The sequence below is a fragment of the Bos taurus genome, chromosome 19 (genome assembly GCF_002263795.3).
Source record: "Bos taurus isolate L1 Dominette 01449 registration number 42190680 breed Hereford chromosome 19, ARS-UCD2.0, whole genome shotgun sequence".
NCBI classification, from domain to species: Eukaryota; Metazoa; Chordata; class Mammalia; order Artiodactyla; family Bovidae; genus Bos; species Bos taurus.
Genome location: NC_037346.1, coordinates 14,724,543 through 14,751,477, shown reverse-complemented (window position 1 = coordinate 14,751,477; position 26,935 = coordinate 14,724,543). Strand labels below are relative to the sequence as shown.

Sequence of the window (26,935 nt, the reverse complement as noted above, 5' to 3'; positions counted from 1 at the left end):
AGAGTAATTCAGTCGTGTGTGTGTATGTGTGTATTCTTTTTCAGATTCTTTCCTATTATAGCTTATTACAAGATATTGAATATAGTTCCCTGTGCTGCTCAGTAGAACCTTATTGTTTGTTTATTTAATACAGAGTAGTGTGTATCTCCTAATCCCAAGGTCCTAATATATCTCCCCTCACTCTTCCCCATTGCTCTGATAACCATAAGTTTGTTTTCTGTTTTGTAAGTAAGTCCATTTGTATCATTTTTTTTTAGATTCCACATATAAGTGATATCATGTATTTGTCTTTCTCTGTGTGATTTAACTTCACTTAGTATGGTAATCTCTAGGTCTCTCCATGTTGCTGCAAATGGCAGAGTTTCATTCTTTTTTATGGCTGGGTAATATTCCATAGTGTGCATAAGTCCCATCTTCTCTATCCTTTCATCTGTCATGGACACTTAGGCTGCTTCCATGTCTTGGCTGTTGTAAATAGTGCTGCTGTGACCATTGGGGTGCATGTATCTTTTCAAAGTAGAATTTTCTCTGGATATACGCCCAGGAGTGGCATTGTTGGATCATATGGTGACTCTAGTTTTTTAAGGAACTCGCACAGTGTTTTTCATAGTGGCTGTACCAAAGTCTTTTGTTTTTTTTCCTTGGAAACAAGCATTTTATAACAAGGAGTATTATTAAAGCAATATAGCAGTAAAAAGTAAAAATAAAGTTCTCTTCCTATCTATTCTTGTTCCTGATGGGAACTTGATCTGTATCCTTAATCTTTTCTGTGCATATATTAATACATATGATTGAAAAAAATTTTAACCACAAAAAAGAGATGATACAAAACAGTGCATGGAAACTTGATATTTTCTTATCCTTGCACTCATGCATTGTTTTGCATGACCTCTTTTTTGTTAAAGATAAAAATGATGTGATGCACTGAGAAGCACATACCATTATTTATGAATTACAGCTGCCAAAATTCATAACCTCAATGTAATTATGAGAAGATACCCATGAAAAATGAGGGTGTTCTTTAAAATGACTGTCCTGTGCTTTTTAAAAATGTCATTATAATGAAAGACAAAGGCTGACCAGCTGTTTCAGATTAAAGGATACTGAGACATGACAGTAAATGTAACGCATGATCCTGAATTGGATTCTGGCCCAAGGGGGATAGGGATAAAATTACTATAGAGGACATTATTAAGATCATTAAGTCTGTATAGATTAGATAATGTATTACTGTTAAATTTCCTGATTTTCATCATTGTATTATGGTTATGTAATGTAATTCCTTGTTCTTAGAAATTACACACTGATATAATTTAGGGCTAAAGAGATGTAACATCTACAGTTTGTTGAATGAATCAGAAAAAAGTTATAAATATATAAAGAAGTATGATAGAGCAAATGTGGTGTAACATTAGAAATTGGGGAGTTTTACAGATTTTCTGTAAGATTAAAATTATTTCAAAAGAAAAAATGGGAGGGCAGGTACAGTGCCTGGAGCACCAGAAAGTTATCTAGAAAGCCCAAGCATATTTGTCATTTGTTCTGTCATTTGGAATTAATTAAGGGTAAACAAAGATACAACCTGGTGGCTCAGAGGTTAAAGCATCTGCCTGGAATGCGGGAGACCTGGGTTCGATCCCTTGGTCGGGACGATCCCCTGGAGAAGGCAATGGCAACCCACTCCAGTACTCTTGCCTGGAGAATCCCATGGAGGGAGGAGCCTGGCGGGCTACAGTCCACGGGATCGCAGAGTTGGACACGACTGAGCGACTTCACTTTCTTCTAAACAGGCTCTTCCACTGTAATACAGAAAACACCATGGAGCACTGCTTATTACATCAGCTGTTAGTCCATGGTTTTCAACCTTGCTGACACATTGAAATGGCCCAGTGAAACAGAGGAGGTGATGTCCAGTCCTCCCCTGCACATGTCTTTATTTGTTTGGTCTGGGATATGACTTTGATGGGAGTTTTAAAAGCTCCCCAGATTTTTCCAGTGTTTGGCTGAGATTGAGAGCTATTGCTAGCTGCTTGGTAGAGTTGATGAAGGGGAGAAAGAAGGGGGAAAGATAAGAATTTAATAAAGCGGTAGTATGTATGAGATTCCTTGCCTCACTCAGTGCCCCTTGGCTCCACCCAGCTTCTTCTGTTTATATTGCTTACACCTTAGAAAATCCTTTAGCCCCGGTCATTCATTTTCAGCTTTATTTCTGATTCTCTTATCATTCTGAAATGTATTTATTTCTTCTATTAACATTTTTTGTGCTTTGATGACCTAGATGTTGTGTGAAAGTCAAAGTGAAAGTCGCTCAGTCATGTTGACTCTTTGCGACCCCTCAGTGCATGGAATTCTCCAGGCCAGAATACTGGAGTGGGTAGCCTTTCCCTTCTCCAGGGGATCTTCCCAACCCAGGGATCGAACCCAGGTCTCCCACATTGCAGGCAGATTCTTTACCAGCTGAGCCACAAGGGAAGCCCAGATGTTGTGTATAATGATACAAAAAGATGTAATTTAAAAACTCACCTAATTCTTCAAACCTTCTCTTACAGTGGGTCATGGTAACCTTTTTTTAAATTCAGGGATTTTTGTACAAGTTTGAGACTTACAGATGAATCACATAACACATTTTAAAAAATGGATAGATTGTGTTCCTTTTACTTCCTATAACACCCACCAGAACTGCCTCTTTAAATTTATGCTATTGGAGTTGGAATAATTTCAGTTACATCCTATTTTGATTCTTCGACTCCTGCTGCTATTCACAATTCAGATTTTCTGAAACCCTGCTGCTTGTTTTTTACTTTTCCCAGAAGTAAATGATGAGAACTCTTGAGAGCTGGATTTGGCAGCAGAGGACTTGGAGAAGAGGATGACTTTTTCAAGGGCCCCTTTTCTGTCTGTGCTATTTTTATAGTAGCTGTCAAATAAAGGGGTGATATTTGTCAAAATTTGTTTGCTTTGTTGGCAGTAGATCTTGATGTAACAAGCTTTTTTAGTGCTTATCTTTGGTGCTTCTTACTGGTTTCATCCTTCTCATTTAGAGGCTTCAGCAGATCACATTGTTTGCTGGCCCCACTATTCCTATACTGGTGAGCGAGGCTGAAATGAACATTAAGAACAGTGGAAGAAAATGAGGCAGTACTCTAGATGGGAAGTTGAAGTGGCAGTAGTCAGCTTCTTTTTCGTAGTGTTACAGTATATTTTCTTTCTTTTAAAACCAGTTGAGAGTTGTTATCTTCTTATTTCGGCTCCAGCTTTCTTAAGGTAGGTGATCCTAGGCCTTAAAATAGTAGTGACAGTCCTGGCATTTCACAGTGCAGAGCTTGAGCAGTCATTGAAGAGTGTACATTTAGAAATGACTGGTTTGTACCATTCTTGAAGCTTCAGTATGATTATTTCTGTTGTTAGCTTGATTGAACAGGATAGGGCTTTAAATCCCATTGACAACTTAAAGTACTGATTAGAGCAGTGATTTTCAACCCTGTACGGTTAGAATCACTTGGGGAAACTTTAAAAAATATGAACATAGGAGTTTTACTGTCTGAAAGTCTGATTTACTTGGTTCAGAATGGAGCCTGAGCATTGGTATTTTTAGATCCCTCCCAGGTAAGAATGTGTAGACAATGTTGGAAAATTCTTCAGTTAAAAAAGTTGGGAGAAACCATTCTAAGGCCAGTTCTGTTACGCGCTAGCTCTGTGACCTTGGATCCTCACTTTGTGGAGTTGAGAGTAGTGAATGAAAAGTCTCTTGTGGTTTGAAAACATTGATTTGTGGACTTGTTTCCTGCCTACATTTATTTTTTCCTCAGGACTTGGAAATTCTGATGGGAGATCATCCCTCAGATGCCATTCTCTCCCCATTGCAGAAAAATACCACATCTTTGCTGTTTTTAAACTCTTGTTTCCGTTGCAGCCTTGCCCCTGGTTAGCTGCTGTGGTGTTACTTTACATAGTGCAGTATTGTGCTCTCATTTTCTTAACCCTGGGACCTCATCTGTTTGTTCTCTTCCAGGAGAAATCTTTGAATTAAAGGCTGAACTCAACAATGAAAAGAAAGAAAAGAGGAAGGAGGCTGTGAAGAAAGTGATTGCTGCTATGACTGTGGGGAAAGACGTTAGGTAAGGGTGACCTCTCCTGTCTTGCTCACTTTAGACTCTTACTCTAGTGGCTTTTACTGCTTTTCATTTAAGGCTATTATGATAAGAATGTATAAGAATTAGTTTGTCCCACTGAAAACATTAGGAAGTGTAGTTGATTTTATATTAACGCTGTGACCAAGTGTGGTGTTTTTAAAAGAGTGTGAAACCAGTTTGATTTCGTTTGCATACAGATCTAGCATAAAACCTCCTGAGAGCTGGCACAATCACAAATCTGTTGCTAAGGTAGTTTTAGAAGATGATAAAAATATACAGAGGAACAGAAGCCCATGTGTAGTTTAATTGGCTCATGCCAGTGCCTCAACTGTACAACTCTGCATTGAGTTGCTGAATTCAAGATGAAAATCAATGGTAACAAAATCCAAATGGTCTGTTTTTTTCTCCCTCTTTTCCCCCTGTAATTTAGCAGGACCATTTGGAAATAAGGATAGTCTGCAGGCCCCTGAGAATTCCCGATATCCTTTCCATGAATTCCATGAGGTCAAAGCTATTCTTGTAATAATACTTAGGTCTTTTATGCCCTTTTCAGTGTGTTGATATTTGCACTGCTGGTGCCGTATTCTGAATTAAGGCAGTGTGCCAGACCATAACAGTAGTCACTGTATCCTTCACCACCATGTGCTTGCAGGAAAAAAGGGCAGTTTCACTTAGGATTGTCCTTCATGAAGCACTACAAATTTATTTCAGTAAACCTTGAATCTGAGTTCAGGTCTTTTTAATATTCCATGTGATGAAACAGGAATTTGCATAAAGTACTTCTGCATAGCAGAATGTGACGGTTGATTTGAAAAAGATCCCTTGCACAGTTGTTTGACTTGGGAATACCATTCTATGCGAAAGAATGATTGACAGACAAAATTATAGTTAATCAGACTTAATATTTGGGAGATATTTTATAAAAAAAAAAAAAATCAGAGAAGGCAATCGCACCCCACTCCAGTACTCTTGCCTGGAAGATCCCATGGATGGAGGAGCCTGGTAGGCTGCGGTCCATGGGGTCGCTAAGAGTCGGACACGACTGAGCAACTTCACTTTCACTTTTCACTTTCATGCATTGGAGAAGGAAATGGCAACCCACTCCAGTGTTCTTGCCTGGAGAATCCCAGGGACGGGGGAGCCTGGTGGGCTGCCGTCTATGAGGTCGCACAGAGTCGGACACGACTGAAGTGACTTACCTTACCTTACCTTACCTTATAAAAAATGAACAAAGTGAACCTGTCACTTCAAAGGAAAAAATTTGACAGTAGATACATTTCGACTTTAAAAATTAGAGTGTTGGAAAACTTGTGTCTCCCATCATGAACTTGATAGTTTCCAATACTTAGAGATTTTTCTGATGAGATTGGTGGTGAAATTAATGAATGTGATTATTTGGTGCTGGGCAGAAAGTGAGGAGGAACTAAAAAGCCTCTTGATGAAAGTGAAAGAGGAGAGTGAAAAAGTTGGCTTAAAGCTCAACATTCAGAAAACTAAGATCATGGCATCTGGTCTCATCACTTCATGGGAAATAGATGGGGAAACAGTGTTAGACTTTATTTTTCTGAGCTCCAAAACCACTGCAGACAGTGATTGCAGCCATGAAATTAAAAGACGCTTACTCCTTGGAAGGAAAGTTATGACCAACCTAGATAGCATATTAAAAAGCAGAGACATTACTTTGCCAACAAAGGTCCATCTAGTCAAGGCTGTGGTTTTTCCAGTGGTCATGCATGGATGTGAGAGTTGGACTGTGAAGAAAGCTGAGTGCCGAAGAAAGCTGACTGTGAAAGTTGATGCTTTTGAACTGTGGTGTTGGAGAACTCCTTGGACTGCAAGGAGGTCCAGACAATCCATCCTAAAGGAGATCAGTCCTGGGTGTTCATTGGAAGGACTGATGCTAAAGCTGAAACTCCAATACTTTGGCTACTTCATGCGAAGAGTTGACTCATTGGAAAAGACCCTGATGCTGGGAGGGATTGGGGGCAGGAGGAGAAGGGGACGACAGAGGATGAGATGGCTGGATGATATCACTGACTCGATGGACATGAGTTTGAGTAAACTCTGCAAGTTGGTGATGGACAGGGAGTCCTGGCGTGCTGCAACTCGTGGGGTTGCAAAGAGTCAGACATGACTGAGCTGCAACTCATGGGGTTGCAAAGAGTCAGACATGACTGAGCGACTGAACTGAACTGAATGAAATATGACAACCTAGAGATGACCTGCATAACTCATTGAACCAATGTTTTCCAAATAACCAGTGCGTATATCATAAAGTTATGCATGGGTAAAAGATCCATTCAAAATGTAAATGAATGGATTTTAGTTCAATCAGGTACAGAAAGTTTATCAATATGGTTTCAGATTCCATATTGCACCCAACTTTTAAGAAACTATGATTTGTGGACTAAAAAAAAAAACCAAAGGAAAAAACGATCATTTGTCTGACTTTAATGTGTCAAAGCAGAGACGTTACTTTGCCAACAAAGGTCCGTCTAGTCAAGGCTATGGTTTTTCCAGTGGTCCTGTATGGATATGAGAGTTGGACTATGAAGCAAGCTGAGTGCAGAAGAATTGATGCTTTTGAACTTTGATGTTGGGGAAGACTCTTGAGAGTCCCTTGGACTGCAAGGAGATCCAACCAGTCCATCCTAAAGGAGATCAGTCCTGGGTGTTCATTGGTAGGACTGATGAAGCTGAAACTCCAATACTTTGGCCACTTGATGCAAAGAGCTGACTCATTGGAAAAGACCCTGATGCTGGAAAATATTGAGGGCAGGAGGAGAAGGGGACGAAAGAGGATGAGATGGTTGGATGGCATCACCGACTCAGTGGACATGGTTTTGGGTGGATTCTGGGAGTTGGTGATGGACAGGGAGGCCTGGCGTGCTGCAGTTCATGGGGTCACAAAGAGTCAGACACAACTAAGCGACTGAACTGAACTGACTGAATGTGTCAAAGAAGAAGACCCAGTTATGTGAAAAAGCTATTAAAATGCTCCATTTTGCAATTTATATATGTGTATGAAGATGTGTTTTCTTCTTTATACTTCAGTTAAAGCAACATTCTACAATAGGTTGAATGCAGTAGCAGATGTGAGAATCCAGCTGTTTTTGCTTAAGTGAAAGTGAAAAGTGAGTGAAAGTGTTAATCACTCAGTTGTGTTTGACTCTTTGCAACCCCATGGACTGTAGCTCTCTGTCCATAGGATTTCCTAGGCAAGAAGACTGGAATGGGTTGCCATTGCCTTCTCTAGCGGATCTTCCCGACCCAGGGATCTCCTGTATTACAGGCAGATTCTTTACTGTCTGAGTCACCAGGGAAGCCCAAAGCCACGCCCAACATGGGGCTTGAACCCATGACCCTGAGATTGGGACTCAATTTTTGCTTAAACTAGACATTAAAGAGATTTGCAGAAATTAAAACAATGTCATCTTAATTTTTTTAAAAAAGTAAAATAGATTTTTACTTTATAAAATATGTTAATATGAAGCACATTTATTTTTTTATCAGTTGAGTCAAACGCTGCTGATAAGAAATGGATGAGTGTAAGAAGTAAATGCCAGCATCTAGGGGTGGAATGTTGTTCTAACACAAACATCTGAGAAAGTTCTAAGGCTAATGATGACCTTATGTCATTAAGAAAAGGGAGAATCAAGTTTAAGTTCATTGTGTCAGGCAGGGTGATAGATGTTTTTAGTTAACAGTGTTTTTGTTTATTTTAATAGTTCACATATCTTCTGAACTAGAGGTTATTCTGAATTATAAGTTATTCCATGTTAGAGATCTAGAAAGGTATGCTCAGAGGGCTAAAGAATAATCCCAAACTCATACAGCTAGCGGTAATGTAGCCAGGATTCCAACCTAGTTGTGGGTCCCAGTACCCATTACTGGTCACTGCCTTCATGGGTGTATGTATATAATAGAGTTTAAATCTGTATATGCATACACACGGGCTTCCCTGGTGGCTCATCTGGTAAAGAATCCATCTGTCAATGCAGGAGATGCAAAATATGCAGGTTCAATCCCTGGGTCGGGAAGATCCCCTGGAGAAGGAAATGGCTACCCATTCCAGTATTCTTGCCTGCAGAATCCCATGGACAGAGGAGCCTGGTGGGCTATAGTCATAGAGTCACAAAGAGTTGGACACGACTGGGAGACTAAACATGCATACACTCACGTGTTCAGGACTGTTTTGTTTTCTGAAAATGGTTAAAATTTTGAACAAAGGCCTTATCTGACAACTGTTTTAATAAGAACACCAACCAAATAAGTTCCCACTGGTTAGAGATGGAAGAATATGCACACTGAAAAGCATAGCAACTGTAGTGCTTTGAAACTGCAAAGAATTGGTATGAAGAATACTGTTAACTTTTTTGTGTGTGACACAGTGATTTTTTAAATAATTTGTAAAGAGATACACTAAGATGTATATCTAGGATTTGTTTAGAAATGGTTTAGAGCAATTAGATGGGGAGGGACTGGGGAAGGGAAAGTGGGTTGAGGTTGTATATGAAACAAGATCAGGTATGCATCAATATTTACAGCTGGGTGATGGATGCATCAGGTTCATTAAACTGCTGTCTCCACTTCGAAAATTTTCAAAGTAAAAGGTTTTTTAAAAATCTAGTTTTCAGTATCTTCTTGAGACCATTACTGTAGTTTCTTGAGTAATTCATTTCTGTGATATCATCACTGCATTCGTCCTCTCATCAGATTACTTTTTAAATTAAGGCTTTTTCTTTGTGTTCTATCCAACATCTTGGCACCAATATCAATTCACCTTCCCTTTCTTTCTTCTCAGCTCTCTCTTTCCAGATGTAGTGAACTGTATGCAGACGGATAATCTGGAACTGAAGAAGCTTGTGTATCTCTACTTGATGAACTATGCCAAGAGTCAGCCAGACATGGCCATCATGGCTGTCAACAGCTTTGTGAAGGTAACTTTTTCTCAGGGACTCAAGAACAGTTTCTTCTATCTCAGAAAGCCTTTTAAGAAGTGTCTCTTGATATGGTTAGCGTTGCAAATAAGCAAACTCTGTTCCAAAAGAGGGCTTCTAGAGAAGTATTGGCGACGAGTAGGAATGTTCATGATTTAAGCATTCTGTATGCTGGCATTTGTCATCCAGTTAGACCATATGGTGAGCCTTCTGTCAGCTGGGCTTGGTACATCCTTGCCAGATGGGAGAAGAAAGCCAGGTGAAGTGTCACTCTTAACCCTCCATGGCAGACAAAGGTTGGGCGTATCATTATAGTGTCAGTAACGTGGGGCCTTATCTATTTGTCTTTGTAGAAAGTATGCTTATGTTTCAGAAGTAGTGAAAACTATAGAAGCTGCCTTTTCATTTTGTTTTAATAAATATTACAACAGTTGATTAACATTTTGTTGTTATTATGGAAATTTTCAAACATACTCAAGTAGAGGAAATAGTGTAGTAAGTTCCTAAATACCCCCTTGTGGTTTCAGTAGTTACCAGCTTATGACCAGTCTTGTTTAACTTATACTCTCCATACATGCTTTCCTGACCCCCGCCTCCTCTCCTGCTGGATGATTTTAAAGCAAATTTCAAACATCCTAAGGATGAAAAATCATTTAATCAACTGACCATCAAAGAAAGTCCTTAATGCTGTTGTGTATCCAGTTAAATTTCTCCTATGATTAGATATGATGAACATAATAATAAAGTTGTTTCTGTTAGAAATTGGGATTTTTTTTGTTTTGTTTACTTACTGTTTTTTTCCTCTGTAATTCAGTGTATGTTAGAAGCAAGAATCAGACGGCATTTCTAAAATTAGCTGCTATTAAATTGTTCATTGAAAAAAATGAACATTATGCTTTCTTCTCATGGAATTTTTTGTGTGTGTGTATGTTTAGCTAAAAAATGTACAGAATCAAAATAACATTCTGGTGATTCACAGATGTATGATATCATTGGAAATAATTTAGGTTACATTTTTTTAAAGTTAGCTTGTGTATAGGTTTATAAAGTTTAAAGACATCTTTTAATACAGGGCAATCTAAGGGGTATTCCTTCACGGTAAGTGCTCTGTTAATATTTGTACTGTATTTGGAGGCACTTGCTAGGAAAGGAGAATGTATGTTAATCAGGATTTCAGCGGATCTCTCTGCTGCTTCACTTAAGGAACTTCTGGGCGGCCCAGACCAGCTTCTGGAGTTTCTTTTGTTTTCTTGGCTGTAGGCCCCAGATATATCCAGCCCTCTTTTCTCCTTGCTTGATTCTTGTGGAGTGGGACACATCTTTCCAGTTTCTGTTTTTTTCCTGTGGCAGAATACAAGCCCAGAGCCCTTTTCTCTTTTTAGTGCAGGTCACTAACGGCCATGAGGATAGTAACACCAGCTGTCTGAGTTTCTGCCCAGCTCTGGAACGGATCCTACAGGCCATGTCTTCATTGTCTATATAAAACAGTTAAATGAATTCCTAGCCTAATCTCTTTGAATAGGCAACTAAATTTTGTACTGGAAAATGTGGGTTCTGATATAGACTATAACTAGAAACCTACATTAATTAAATATTCTTTTGTGACTTATAGAAATCAGACTGTTAAGTTTTAGACACCATGTACACCAGTAGTTCTCAATGATTGTTGTCTTTAGGATTGTGAAGATCCCAATCCTCTGATTCGAGCTTTGGCAGTCAGAACCATGGGGTGCATCCGGGTGGACAAGATAACAGAGTATCTCTGTGAGCCCCTCCGCAAGTGCTTAAAGGATGAAGATCCCTACGTCCGGAAGACAGCAGCAGTCTGCGTGGCAAAACTCCATGACATCAATGCCCAGATGGTGGAAGATCAGGGATTTCTGGATTCTCTGCGGGATCTCATAGCAGATTCAAATCCAATGGTAATGTGTTTACACTTTTTTATGAGAGAGCAGTATTTAAAATGGGTCTCTTTTAAAAAGCATGTTTAAAATAAATCTTTGGGACATTGAGCCATAGGTTAGCTATGTGAAGCATGATTTCCATGGGACCCAAATATTGTCTGTCTCATACCCTACTGAGCTGAAAACCAAGTCCTAATATACAAATAGTATATATATGCCATTTATTTATTTATACTTTTCATTATAGGAATTTTCAAACATCTTCAAAATTAGAGTTACTAAATGAGTAAATAAAATAAACTCAGTTACCATTACCAGGTTCAATAATTATTAATACATGCTAGTCTGTTTTACCTGTTTTCTTCTCCTACCCCCTACTTATATATGGGTAACTTAAAGATGTCACACATGAATGGGTCTCTATTTGAATTTAATGTGTCATTATAATTAATAATAACTTTTAATAATCTTAACCTGTTTTTATACAACAAATCAAGATGATTTGAGGAGATTTTCACAAGTATCTTTGAGAAAACTTTTAGAGAAAATTTAAGGCTACTTAATAGAATTGTGAGAAACTGTTTCAGGAATGCCTTACGTTTTACTGTATCTTGAAGATTTTCCTAGAACAGGTGTTTAGCATTCAGATCAGATCAGATCAGTCGCTCAGTCGTGTCCAACTCTTGGCGACCCCATGAATCGCAGCACGCCAGGCCTCCCTGTCCATCACCAACTCCCGGAGTTCACTGAGACTCACGTCCATCGAGTCAGTGATGCCATCCAGCCATCTCATCCTCTGTCGTCCCTTTCTCCTGCCCCCAATCCCTCCCAGCATCAGAGTCTTTTCCAATGAGTCAACTCTTCGCATGAGGTGGCCAAAGTACTGGAGTTTCAGCTTTAGCATCATTCCTTCCAAAGAAATCCCAGGGTAGCATTAGGGATTATTAAATTGTTGGACCGTGCTGCCCTCTAAATAGGAAGTTTTTCTTATTTCCTTTCTTGAACATCTTGTTAAGAAGGTGCCCAGGAGGCAGAATTTAAGGAGGCATTCATTTTCAGGTCCCCACTCTACCTGCGCAAGCTTGAGAGTGGAATACCTCTCTCCCGCCTTATTCTCAGTTCAGTCGCTCAGTCGTGTCTGACTCTTTGTGACTCCATGAATCACAGCATGCCAGGCCTCCCTGTCCATCACCAACTCCCGGAGTTTACTCAAACTCATGTTCACTGAGTTGGTGATGCCATCCAACCATCTCATCCTCTGTTCCCTTCTCCTCCTCCCTTCAATCTTTCCCAGCATCAGGGTCTTTTCAAATAAGTCAGTTCTTCACATCAGGCCAATACTTTGGCCATAGTACTGGAGTTTCAGCTTCAGCATCTGTCCTTCCAGTGAATATTCTGGACTGATTTTCTTTACGATGAACTGATTGGATCTCCTTGGCCTTATTTTGCAAACATTTAAATCATTTGTTTGAGCTCTTCATTCTTGTTATTTTAGTGAAGAACCGAAAAGCTTGGACTAAGAGATAAACACATATATATTCACATGCCTGCTTTTGTTCTTGAACCCATACTTTTCATCTAAACTGTATGTCCTGTTTTTTTTGCCAGAAGTATTGCTGTTTTTAGACTGCTGGTTCTCCTTTTTATCAGTTGGGTCAAATTTTGCTGATAAGAAATGAATGAGTGTAAGAATGTGAAGTAAATTCCAGTATCTAGTGGTGGAATGGAAGGTATAATAAATCAAACATCTGAGAAGGTCCTAAGGCTAATGATGACCTTCCTTATACCATTAATAAAGAAAGAGAGGCTTCTCGGATGGTCCAGCGGTTGGGAATCTGCCTAGCAATGCAGGAGTTCGATATCTTGTCTGAGAAAATCCCATTTGCTGCGGAGCAACTAAGCCATTGCGCCACAACTGAGCCCTCACGCCTAGAGCCTGTGCTCCGCAATAAGACAAGCCACCACGACTACGTGCACTGCAACTAGAGAGTAGCCCCCACTCCACTCGCAGCCCTCGTGCGCAGCAACAGAAGACCCAGGGCAGCCAATAAATGAGTAATTTTAAAAAGATGAAAGTGCATTCTATGTCAGGCATAGTGATAGGTGCTTTTACTTAAGGTTTTTTAAGTAGTTCTCCTATCTTCTGAACTAGAAGTTATTCTGAATTAGAGGTTATTCTGTGATAGTGATCAAGTAGTGTATACTTCAGTTCAGTCACTCAGTCATGTCCGACTCTTTGCTACCCCATGAACTGCAGCACGCCTAAGTAGTTCTCCTATCTTCTGAACTAGAAGTTATTCTGAATTAGAGTTTATTCTGTGATAGCGATCAAGTAGTGTATACTTCAGTTCAGTTCAGTCACTCAGTCGTGTCCGACTCTTTGCTACCCCATGAACTGCAGCACACCAGGTCTCCCTGTCCGTCACCAACTCTTGGAATCCACCCAAACCCATGTCCATTGAGTTGGTTATGCTGTCCAACCATCTCATCCTCTGTGGTCCCCTTCTCCTGCCCTCAGTCTTTCCCAGCATCAGGGTCTTTTCAAATGAGTCAGTTCTTCACATCAGGTGGCCAAAGTACTGCAGTTTCAGCTTCAACATCAGTCCTACCAATGAACACCCAGGACTGGTCTCCTTTAGGATGGACTGGTTGGATCTCCTTGTAGTCCAAGGGACTCTCACTTGGAGAAGCTAAAGAATAATCCCAGCGTCACTCAGCTAGTGGTACTGTGGCCAGAATTCTAACCTGGTTCTGAGCCCTAGTACCCATCAGTGGTTACTGCCTCCGTGGGTATGTATATACATGATATAATTTAAATATATATATGCACATATATATTTAGGACTGTTTGGTTTTCTGAAAATGGTTAAAATTTTGAACAAATAAAGGCCTTAATTATCTGACGACTGTTCTAATAAGGAAATCCTCTGAACCCTTTTATTCTCATGATAGGTATGAGTCCAGTTTTACTGCTCTTGAGGGAGAATTTTGTTCTACTTTTTCAGAAGTTGCCCCACATGGTGGCAGCACTGCACCAGCAACCATCAGAACCACTTGCAGAAGGAATTGATGCTTCGTGGTTCTACCTGAGTAGTTTTCTTATAGCTCACTTTAGAAGGGCATCCTAGATGTGAAGGCACCAGAACATCTGGAGAAATGACTTTGAAATCAGAGGGTGAAATGTCAATTAAAATCTGATTACTTTTTTGGTGGACGGAGCCTTGCTTGTGGATCTTAGTTCCCTGACCAGGAAGGTAGCTAAGCGCATCACTATACCATCACCGTGTACTTAGTTCCCTAACCAGGGATTGAACACTGGCTCTTGGTAGTGAGAGCATGGAGTCCAAACCACTAGACCTCCAGGGAATTTCCATTACAATGTTAATTTAAAAGGTACTGATCCCTTTGATATCTGTACAGATTCATATGGTAAGACCTTTTCTGAGGAATTAGAGCTAAGCTTATCTTTAAAGGCCAACTTTATTAGTCCATTTTGTTGAAAGTAAGTGTGTACTTAGAATGAGGAAGCACTTTCCTGCAAGAGGAGGATAACTCCCATGATTTCTTCACACATATCAGAATTTTGAAAGTTCCGGTCTCCGTAAATTGATATTTGCAAGAAAGATACACTTTTGGGTGATAGTGACTTTTCTCTAGCTTTTTATCCACAGATTAGGATTTTCCCTCTTACTGCAATTTTTCTTTTCTCTCTCAGAGGCATTTTGAGATATTCCAATTTCTGTTAATGTTTACGTTGGAATCTGCTCCCCGAGACTTCCCTGGACAGCCCCACCACATGTGCTTTGCTTTTTGTTTGTGAATTTAGGTCTCCTGAATCCTTTGGCTCCGTGCCTTAGCCCCTTTGATCTTGTCTTGGAAGCCTTCTCAGTTCTGTCATCACTCTGAGAACTGCCCCGGGAATGTCCCTCTTCCATTGCTCTGTTCTCTCAGCCAAAGTACAAACTACTGGATTAGTTAAAACAGCAACACCCCCAGAGTCACGTTTTTCATTTGTTGAGGGTTTTTCTGCACAAGCAGCATGCTCTCAGAACTTGGCCCCAGTGTGGCCTTTAGCAAAGGCTCTAGTTAAACTGCCAGCTCCTTTTTTTTTTTTTTTCCTCAGCTTCTTTTAATTTAAACTTATTCTGGAAAGCTCTCTTATGAAAAGTAGCACTTTTCTTCTTAGAAAAAGTATGTATTTTAACCATGTGCTAGCCAGCAGTTAGAAGCCATGTGAAGTTATGACAGTGGTTCTCAACTGGTAGCGGTATTCTCCCTGAGGGTATGCGGCCATGTCGGGAAACACTTTTGGGTGTCACAGCTGATGGGAAGATTGCTACTGACATCTGGGAAGTAGGGTTCAGGGATATGTTAAACATCCTGCAGTGCACAGGGAGTCTTCTGCAGCCAAGAATTATCCATCCCAAAACATCAGTGGTGCTAAGGTTGGGAAAATTTGCTGCTTGGCGTCCTGGCGTGGCTGCTTACTAGAAGCGTGGCCTTGAGCCTGTTATTTAAAATGAGCTTCAGTGTCCTCATCTGGAAAAATAAAAATAAAAGCAGGTAATAATGCCTGTTTTACTGGATTATTTTGAACATGAAGGAATAATTTATTTAAAAATTTAAATAATGCCTAACAGTAAATGCTTAATAAACAGTAGCTGCTATTCTGGGGAAATTTTTAAAAATTTATTTATTTTTAATTGGAGGATAATTGCTTTACAGTGTTGTGTTGGTTTCTGCCAAACATCAGCATCAATCAACCGTAGGTATACACGTGTCCCCTCCCTCTTGAACCTCCCTCCCGCCTCCCCCCCATCTTCCTCCCCCCCATCCCACCCCTCTTATGTCGTCACAGAGCACCACGCGGAGCACTTGTGCTACAGCAGCTTCCCCTTCGCTATCTGTTTTACATATGGTAATGTACATATTTCAGTGCTGTTCTCTGAGTTTGTCCCACCCTCTTTTTCCCCTGCTGTGTCCATGAGTCTGATCTCTATGGCTGAGTCTCTATTTCCACCCTGCAAAGGGGTACATCAGTACCAGTTTTCTAGATTTCATATATATGCATTAATATACGATATTTGTTTTTCTCTTTTTGATTTACTTCTCTCTATATAAGGGTCTAGGTTGATCACCTCACTAGAACTGACTCATTCATTCCTTCTTATGAACAGCAGCTATTCTTGAGGAATAAACCTGACATGCTTTCTAATTAATGTAATTTTTATTTAGGCCATTAGTTTGTGGAGGTTTGCTGTCAGTCTTAGATGGTAAATAATGAAAAACTCAAGTGTCTCTAGATCACTTTGCAAATTTAAGAAGGATTTTTGTCAGAATATATTTGTTGTCCTTGTGGGCTGTGTAAAATTGTTTATTAATAACCTCAATTTAGTACTTTAATTATATTACTACTTATTATCCCTAGACTAATAGAGTTATAAACTTAGAATATTATACAGAAGTGAAATTTGAAATGTGTAATGCTCTTCATGCCCAGTGTCCATGGAGGAGTTTCAGAGCTGGTCAAATTTTAGGCATGTGGGAGAGTATCAGTATGTGTGGTGGGCAGTGGGTAGGAGTGATGTAGCAGGTAACATGTTCAGTCTTTGTCTGGATGCCCCTGGTAAGTGATGTATGTGGTTGAGTTAAGTGGAATCATGGCAGCTGCCTAGTTAGAAGCGTGCCTGCCCACTGGTTGATCTAGTGCTTTTCTGTCTTTATTTACAGAGGAAGGAAACGATTTTTGTTTTCCTTTAAAAGATAAACTTTGTGAAGATCTTTTTATGTGTATTCTTACCTTAGAGATTTTAATCATAATAGTTTTTATTTTAGAAATTATTTCTAACTTAGGGTTTGTGGTTTTTTTTAATCTCATTTTTTGGGGTAGATTTTTAGACTTAAAGTTTCAAAAACCATACAGAAACTTCTCATATGCTTGTCTTCACACAGGTTTACTCAATATTAAAATATAATTATGGTACCTTTGTCAAAACTAAGAAATTAACTTTGGTACATTATTATAAACTGAAGTGCAGACTTTATTTCACCTGTTTCAAAACAGATGTCGTTTTGCTATTGCAGCATTCAATTCAGCATACCAAATTGCATTCAATCACTTCCTCTTATAAAGAGTTGACTCACTTTTTTTGTTTCAGCTTAAATAGCGTAAGTTTATTTTCTCCCAGTTCTGGTGTCAGTAGGCTTAGTTTCTTCTCCTGAGGCCTCTCTTCCTGGCCCGTAGATGGGCATCTTCCTTCTCTTCATATGATCCTCCCTCCTTAGGTGGCTATTCAAATTTATTCTTCTTATAATGATGCCAGTTATATTGGATTAAGGTCCCCTGTAATGACCTCATTTTAACTTAATTTCCTCTCTAAAGACCCGATCCCCAAACACAGTCACGTGAGGTTTCTGGAGGTTAGGACTTCAAATCTTCAAATGTGAATTTTGGGGAGGTACAACTCAGCCCTTGTAGGAGGAGGATAATAGAATTTACTTCATAGACTTGTGAGAATTAATTGAATTAGAACATGTAAAGTGCTTAGAACAGTGATGAAAAATGTTTTGTATTGCTAAAGATGACATTTGAAATGACATGAAAATGAGACAGCCATTTCACAGATGTCCCTAAGCTCTTGCCTTCTCTGGAAGTGGCTCCTTTGAGTCCTTAGAGTTCTCAGAGCCTAGTACCTTCAGTAGCGCTCCCCACTTACTTTGGATAAGAGTTGACTCACTGTTTACCAAGGTATCTCAAAACAGAAAAGTGCTTTGTGACTGTGAAATGATTTTTTTTTCCTTTCCCAGTATTATAGCGTGGGGGTTAAAACTCAGGCTCTGGAATCATTCAGACTTGGGTTTGTATCCTGGTCTGCCTTTCTTAGCTTGATGGTCTTCCCGAACATCTCAGTAGCGTCATCTACAGAATGGAGATTATACACAGTGTTTCTATCATAGGATCATTTTGAAAGATAAAGGACAGAAGGCTTGCAAAGCACTTTACCATCAATCTGATATAGAGTAAGCCCAGAGAAGGCAAGAGCTTAGGGACATCTGTGAAATGGCTGTCTCATTTTCATGTCATTTCAAATGTCATCTTTAGCAATACAAAACATTTTTCATCACTGTTCTAAGCACTTTACATGTTCTAATTCAATTAATTCTCACAAGTCTATGAAGTAAATTCTATTATCCTCCTCCTACAAGGGCTGAGTTGTACCTCCCCAAAATTCACATTTGAAGATTTGAAGTCCTAACCTCCATTGCAGAATTACTCTTAAAAGAATTGTTCAAAGATATAACTAGAGAAGTTTTTGTTGGCAGCTTCCGGAAAACTGGATCTGTTTTATATTGTAATTCAGTTTGTACCAGAAGATCCCAGCTTGTTCATTTCTTAGTGTCCCTTTTAAAATGATCTCAGGCTCTAATTTGGCAGAGGATTACTTATTCTCAAAAAGAGGAGATAACTGGTGTGATAATGAACTTTTTGTTTTGTCCATGTTGCAGCATTCATTTGTGTGATTTTAGGGCCTGTAGACCAAGTAACTCTCTGCCTTTTAACTCTTAGGAGTGCCTCTTGGACATATGTAGACATTTATTTGTAGTGTTTTGGCTTTGTGCTTATTTACATTTCATCAGAACACATCTTAAGCTACTCAAGTAAGTACTGAGTTTCATTGAGTCTAATTTTTTAATCTTTCTTGTTACTATGTATTCAGACTTTGTTGCCATAATAGGATGTGTTGACTCTACTAGGTAAGTGTATTCATTCAACTTTCTCATTCTGGAGAAGAGGGGAAAACAGAACATTAGAATGTCATATAATCAGCGTATTATTAGTTGACAGTCTGGACAGTGTCTTTGGATTAAAGCATGAGCTGTAAAATTAGCTGGTACCATATAGTCATATGGAGAAGGCAATGGTAACCCACTCCAGTGTTCTTGCCTGGAAAATCCCATGGGTGGAGGAGCCTGGTAGGCTGCAGTCCATGGGGTCGCTAAGAGTCAGACACGACTGAGTGACTTCACTTTCACTTTTCACTTTCATGCATTGGAGAAGGAAATGGCAACCCACTCCAGTGTTCTTGCCTGGAGAATCCCAGGGATGGGGGAGCCTGGTGGGCTGCCGTCTCTGGGATCGCACAGAGTCAGACACGACTGAAGCGACTTAGCAGCAGCAGCAGCATGTAGTCATATCCTTGGAGATGATAATGTCTGAAACCTGTTTAGAATAAATGCCTTGTACTTGAACATGTTATTTCAGGCAACTCCATAAAGAAGAAAGTGAGGTTTTGAACTGCTGGTGATTTTCAGGAGGATAAAAATATACAAATCACCTGTACATTTCATTATAATAGATTTGCTTAGCTATTCTACTGCTTTCAATTCAGGTCTTCAAGGGGCAGCAGCCAAAAGGATTGTAAATTGAATATGAGAATTAAAGCGTTTTTTTCAGAGTGTGACCTTGAAGGTCATAGCTAGGAATGAAAGTCTTTTAAATAGTAATTTAGTTAACAGGAGGAAGTCACTGTACCGAGAAGTGCCGTCTTTCTTGGGTTCTGGAACCAGGAAAGTGAGTGAAATTAGAGAAATCATTCAAAGGGACAAGGAAATGTGTGAGAGATTCCTCCTGAAAAAACCTCTATCTGTGATACTCCACTCCCAGTGAGTATCTAGATTTCCTTCTAGCATTCTTTTTTTCTTTACAGGATCATTTTTATTTTACTCATATCCACCACTCCAGCTTGCTACTTTTTAAAAAAGAAAAAGTGAGGTCAAATGTATGCCCTTAGAATTTCTGTGTATACGATAGGGGTAGCTTATAAATCAGGTTTCATAGCCAGATGGTAAATCTTGCCGTTAAGTGCTGCTAGGATGTGATTATCTCTGAAATATGTAAAGTAAGAGAATACCTTTTTCTCCCTGTATAAATCTGCCAGGAAATAATGTTTTGATTATATCATCCTGCCCAACTTTGATTTTTCTTTCACAGCTCTTGGGACTTATATAAATGTAGTTGGCAGAGGTTCTTTTCTGACAATTTTTGTTTACCAACCACACCATTAAGCAAAGGCTTTCATGAAAATTAAAAAGCATGAAGAGTGAAATAATAATCTCCATCATCAGATATGGGCCATGCGTTCATATTCAAGCATTTTCTCTCTTTGGGCTGTGTTGATTAAGCAAGTCACTGAGTTTCTCTAACTCTATTTATAAATTCATTTTTAAAACCTGTTTCCTTATCTATAATAGGTAGATTTTGATAGCAACTACATTAGAGTTGCATGAGGGTAAATGGCATAGTAAGTGTTGAGTAAATTTTAGCTATTGCTGTCTTTTATTTCTTTATCCAATTCTATTAGGTATAGTATAAGGTAAATCAAAACACAAGTTGCTAATTTTAAAAAGAATTCAGCAGACTTCAGGGGTTCACGTGGAGCTGTCAAATTGAAGGGAAGTGTATCGTTAGGGCAGAGAAAGATTTGTTTAGTATTGAGTGTGATTTTATTTATATACATACATGTGTGTGCATGCTTTTGCATGTATGATTATATTTGTGTTTAGTGTCTATAAAGGATACATATTACATTAGGTCTACGGGGATGGAGGTGAGATAGGAGGTGAGATGTTTAGTTGGTCTCCCAAAGAACAGAATTGACTGTAATTGGGGGAGGTAAGGTGAACTAAAAACAGTTGTTTTTTTTTTTATGTTATGGGATGTGTTCCTTTGTAGCGTAGAGCAAGGGCAAGTGAGTTGTCCTATATAATCCTGCTATACTGTCTTGAAGTTAATGTTTGCCTCCTTGAGATTCAGTGTGACTAGCTCATTTTTAAGTTTTTATTAGAGTAAGAGGAGCGTGGCTTACTGACCAGGAGAACTCTAAGCAACCCTTTATGGATCCACCTCAGTATGTTTCTAAAAATCTAACAGTGTGAATGTGAAGATTAGGAGATGAAAATGGAAAGGTATTAATAGAATAGAAGGGATTTAGAGGAACAGCAGTACAGTTTTGTTCAGTTTAGTCGCTCAGTCGTGTCCAACTCCCTGTGACCCAATGAAACGCAGCATGCCAGGCCTCCCTGTCCATCACCAACTTCCGGAGTTTACCCAAACTCATGTCCATTGAGTCGGTGATGCCATCCAACCATCTCATCCTCTGTCGTCCCCTCCTCCTCCCGCCCTCATTCTTTTCCCAGCATCAGAGTTTTGTTATTGCGGTGTATCTCCTCTGGTCAGCCATTGGCTCCGTGAGCATTTGGCAATGACCTCTTTTCCCAGTGCAGACTTTCTAAACATAATCCTGTAATCTGATCTCTGGATCTTTTAGTCAGGTTTAGTTTTCCCTCTTTATTTTCTTATTTTAATGTGATAAGTGAAAGTAGCCTATTTTACCACCAGACCATACACTTCATTAGCTGCATTATATACTTGGTTTAATTTCCAATTATGTATGATGATAGCAGAGGAATTCTAAATTGTTCATCCTGTTCAGTATCCTTCTGTTCTCTTTGCTCTCCATTGCTTTTTGTAATTCCTCCAATTCTCCCCTTTTCTTTTACGTTTCCTGTTAACAGACCTTATATTTAAGTATTTTTGACAAGAAAAGGAAACTGGCAGAAAGTCAGTGACAGGACATTTGTTTTGGACTAACTGGTCGAGAGTGGGCATGTGTTGACAGCAAGAAAGGAAAACAAGTATTTGGTCTTCCAGTGTGACATTTTGATCCTTTATCCTGTCAGCCAATATATCAGGCTTATTATACGGGGAAAATATGTCTTTTCCTTGCATGTAAAGCACTGAGATGATGGAGATTATTATTTCATTCTGCATGCTTTTTAATTTTCATGAAAGCCTTTGCTTAATGGTGTGGTTGGTAAACAAAAATTGTCAGAAAAGAACCTCATGCATGCTGCCATGTGATAGGTGAACTAGATAATCCTTCGTGGTTTGTTTTAAAAACAAGAAAATATTATATCCATAACCATACTTACCAAGTGAACCATTGGCTTTTTTAATCTTGGAATTTTTTGACCTGGTTACTAGATTATAGCTGAAGGTGATTTCTGTTTGTGGCATCATTAACTTTTACATAATAATGGGTACTGTCAGAAGTGTATTATTTGATTTAAAAAATCATATTCTCTAGAATTTAATCTTCTAGGTAAAATGCTGGGATAATCTGCAGACTACTCAAGTGAGGTGGATATTAAAATCAGTAGCTTTGGACTTCCCTGGTGGTCCAGTGGTTAAATGCCTCGTTTCCAATGCAAGGGACGTGGGTTCAATCCCTGGCCGGGAAACTTAAGATCCCACATGCCGTTACCACCTTAACTTTGCTTAAATCTTTGTAGAAAGCACTTATATGTCATCTGATTTTATCCTCAAACTAAAGCTCATCTCTGAGGTGGATTAAATTATCTCTAGTTTTTAGTTGAGGAAATGGAACTTCACAGAGTTTATGTGCTTTCCCAAATCATGTTACAGTGAACTAGGGTTTCAGGGTCACACTTGCTTATTCTGACACTTAAGGGGAGTTGGACTATGAAGAAAGCTGAGCACCAAAGAATTGATGCTTTTGAACTGTGGTGTTGGGGAAGACTCTTGAGAGTCTCTTGATGCAAGGAGATCAAACCAGTCAATCCTAAAGGAAATCAGTCCAGAATATTCATTGCAGGGACTGATGTTGAAGCTGAAACTCCAATACTTTGGCCACCTGATGTGAAGAAGTGACTCCTTGGAAAAGACCCTGATGCTGGGAAAGGTTGAAGGCGGGAGGAGCAGGGGAATGACAGAGGAAGAGATGGTTGGATGGCATCACCGACTCAATGAACATGAGTTTGAACAAGCTCTGGGAGTTGGTGATGGACAGGGAGGCCTGGCGTGCTGCAGTCCACGGGGTCACAAAGAGTTGGACACAGAGTCTGAACTGAGCTAATCACCTCCCTATCTGCCATACACCCATAAAATTATTTGGCCTAGATTCTTCTTTCTGTTGCCTAATGTATGTTTCAAAATTAAAATTCACTGCCTTTTTTTTTTTTTGGCCACGAGGCATGCAGAATCTTAGTTCCCCAACAGGGATTAAACCCATGCCCCTTGCATTGGAAGTGTGGACTAACCATTGGACTGCCAGGGAAGTCCCTAAACTTGACTGCTTTTATAGCTGTTCATTTGTCTTAGTTTTATTGATGGTTTGAGTACTATTGAAATTAATGTTTTAATAGTAAACCATGAGTGACTCTCTGCTGATATGTGAATTGTTTTAATTCTGGGTTGCCCGACCACAAGGTAGTGGTATAATAGTTGTTTTGAAAGCAGTTTACCTGTTTGTATATGACTAGGTAAAATGTTCAGGAACAGTTATGAATTAAGATCTATGAAGTGATTCAGAGAAATGGTTGTACTGTTCCTGACAAATCAAGGTCATATCTGCTTCTTTTCCCAGGTGGTGGCTAATGCTGTAGCAGCACTATCTGAAATCAGTGAATCTCACCCCAACAGCAACTTACTCGATCTGAATCCACAGAACATTAATAAGCTACTGACAGCCCTGAATGAGTGCACCGAATGGGGCCAGATTTTCATCCTGGACTGCTTATCTAATTACAATCCTAAAGATGACCGGGAGGCTCAGAGGTCAGTCTGTTTCTCTGGGTAGCATCTAGGAGTCCTGCCTGGTTCAGTAAGTTCTGTTGTGTCTGTATTAGAATAAGGGTCTGTTATGTTAGGAATAAGGAAAACAGTGACTTATGGGATAGATATTGCTATCCCTGTGGTATTTTCTCTAATTAGGAATTTAGGTAGCAGAGTAAGCCGTGCAAAAATAGTTCTTACTAAGAGGAGATGTGTATCTGTCATTTCTTTTCTGAGCAGCACACTTAAAACAGTCTGCAAAAATCGCCCTTATCACCTTCTCACATCTCCCATACAGCAGTTCTTAGCCACTTGGCAAAGGTTTGTGAGTGTCTTTCATTGTAGTGACCATTCTCATTCTTTAAGATACTTAGTATGTGGCTTGGTACTAGTTAGTGAGTTGTCTTATACCTGTAATTTAGTACTAGAGAAAGTGGATTGGAGCCTGCAGTATGTATGATGTCTTCCATTAGGTATGGAAATTACATATTTGGAGAACATTTGAAAGGCACACCTGAATTGTTCTGCTTAGCTCTCTACCACTTCAGTATGGCAGGTTTTTTTTTGGCTAGCAGATACTGAATGCTAAATTTCATGTACACATACATATATTTTGGTGTACAGAATTGGAGTTGTATCAATTTTTACTGAGCATTTTGTGCATATAGGCACTGTGATTCTGGCAAAGTAATTCTGAAGAATTGTTGGCTCATTTTAACTGTGGTAGGTAGTAAGTAACCTTCCTTGCCTGGCTGAAGCTCAAGCTGCTATAATATAAATGTTCTTCATTTGTCTGGGAAATCGTTCCTTCTGGATTTAACCAAAACTCACCCTGATAGTTTCTTTCCATCACTGAAAGTACAGGTGTCTCCTGGAAAGAACTTTACATACAATTTTATTTTCTCTTGGTCATTCACGTGTCACACTTACTCACTCAGCAAATGTTTTTTTTTTGAGCCCATGCTATGTGCCAGCCATTGTTCTGGGCTCTGAAAATACAGCACTGGACAGACTAAAATCATAGCTCTTATGGAAAATCTATTCTGAGGCATAGAGCAGAAATATATATATAATATGTGTATATAATCCAACATATAATAGGTCAGATGATGATAAGTGCTAACGAGAAAAATAAAGTAAGGGAGAGATCTAAGAAATATTGGGTGGTTAGGGAAGGCCTCCTTGAGAAGATGGCATTTGTATAAAAGACCTAAAGAAGGACAGGAAGTCTGCTGAGTAGATACAGGAAGAAGGGAGAAAAATATAGCTTCACTTAATCTTGTATCCTTAACTGAGTCAGCTAGCCAACCATGTTGCCCAAGAGCTATCAAAATTAGGTTAATTTCTGGAGAACCCTCAACAGATAATTTAATATCCTATATTTTATGAGACATTTAAGTATAGGTGACTGGGAGGAGGAGAAGGGGATGAGGTTGGGTGAATATTGCAGTGGTATTGTTGTTAAAAAATCAAAAATCCTCTCCAAGATTTGATTGTTGTTAACAACCAAAAACCCTCTTCAAGATTCCCTTATTATCCTGAAGACAACAGGTTGGGTAGTTTTCCCTGTCAGTCCATCTCCTCCTGCATCTTATAATGAAACTTCAGTCACAGTTGGTTGATATCTTTCATTGTGAAATAACTCTCAGAATGCTTAATTTGACTTCCTATAGGTTGAGGAGAAATGGGCTATGAGGCAGGGAGCCCTTACATAATATGGGGAGACAGAAAGAACTATAAAACAGGAAGGTAAATGGTGTGAGCTTCAAGTGTTTGGGGTATTGGCTATTTTCCTTCCAGTTTGAACGTCCCTATTGCTGGTTTCCTGAAGTCTTCTCGTATCCCTGCTCTGCCTGTAGTTTGCTGGGAATGAGGCGTCTGCAGTGTTGAATCCCAAATTTACCTACGCATGGAGTTTTGACTTTTCTAACTGATTCTCTAATTTCTTGATACTTGGGCCATGAGACCTCTGACAGCATTACCTTATAGATTGGATTGAGCACAGAAATTGTAATTTAAGATTCTAATTTTCATTTTCTGCCCTCAGCATCTGTGAGCGGGTAACTCCCCGGTTATCTCATGCCAACTCAGCAGTGGTGCTTTCAGCAGTAAAAGTCCTAATGAAATTTTTAGAGTTGCTACCCAAGGAGTCTGACTACTACAATATGCTGCTGAAGAAGTTGGCCCCTCCACTTGTCACTTTGCTGTCTGGGGAGCCAGAGGTGCAGTACGTCGCCCTGAGGAACATCAACCTAATTGTTCAGAAAAGGTTGGGAAAAAAATGAATTGATGATTAAAGTGTTTGTAATTTTGAATTAAGCTTAATGATATCAGTATTTAAAAGGACTGTGTTAAGCTTTGTTTAATGTGTAGAAATAAAAATATTTTATGGTAGAGCAACTTGCCCAGGGTCAGGAGGCTGACAGTTGATTTTAGAGTGTTCCTACAGTGAATGAATACAGTGAATGCCTGATATTGCTTTATAATTTAGTTTCTTTTCTAAAGGACTTGTTAGTATGCTAGCTAGTATCTGTTTAATATGGTTCAGGCCATAGTTTAGATCAGGTTGTTTCCACTGATTGTTCTTGGCAGTATATACTTTACCCCTTAAAAAGCATAAAAATAGTCTGCTAAACAGATCTGGTTAGAGGGGTGTAGAGGAAGATTCTGAGTTTTTTTTTCCTGATTGGGGTATGTGGATGGAGAGGATAGAAGCACAGGTTGGGTATTAATGCAGACTCAGAAAGATACATTAATATATACCTCACTTTCCTTACCTGTATTTCTGTACATCACAGGCCTGAAATCTTGAAGCAGGAAATAAAAGTTTTCTTTGTGAAGTACAATGATCCCATCTATGTGAAACTAGAGAAGTTGGACATCATGATTCGTTTGGCATCCCAAGCCAACATTGCTCAGGTCAGACTTAAAGTAGATTCAAGTTAAGATCTAGTAATTTAGATCTTAAGAGCTGATCTTCAGAAATACCAAGACCTGAAAACTGTCAGAGAATCCTTAATGGTTGTTCACTTCATGGGTTTTTAACAGGTTCTGGCTGAACTGAAAGAGTATGCCACAGAGGTGGATGTTGACTTTGTGCGCAAAGCTGTGCGAGCCATTGGGCGGTGTGCCATCAAGGTGGAGGTGAGTGTTCCTCGGTAGTATAGAATTCTGGGTATTCTCTTTACTCTTTCCTTAAAATACATTTTTAAGTTTATCAGACTAATAAAGCACATTGTTAAAATATTCAGGAATTTTTAATGAAAAGCAGCTATCCCTGATCTCTTTCTTTCCTAAGGGAATCGTTTATAACTCTGTTCATAG

General features: G+C 39.3%; 1 protein-coding gene across 7 annotated transcripts in view; it reads left to right on the top strand.

The window, feature by feature from the left end:
* AP2B1 (adaptor related protein complex 2 subunit beta 1) overlaps positions 1 to 26,935 on the top strand; it is a 114,305-nt gene that overhangs the window by 12,341 nt on the left and 75,029 nt on the right. For all 7 annotated transcript variants that reach the window (XM_059877728.1, XM_059877727.1, XM_024979626.2 and 4 more), the window contains 7 exon segments: positions 4,013 to 4,118; positions 8,938 to 9,073; positions 10,750 to 10,995; positions 23,424 to 23,614; positions 25,659 to 25,880; positions 26,410 to 26,530; positions 26,660 to 26,755. In XM_059877728.1, coding sequence (XP_059733711.1) covers positions 4,013 to 4,118; positions 8,938 to 9,073; positions 10,750 to 10,995; positions 23,424 to 23,614; positions 25,659 to 25,880; positions 26,410 to 26,530; positions 26,660 to 26,755 — 1,118 coding nt within the window.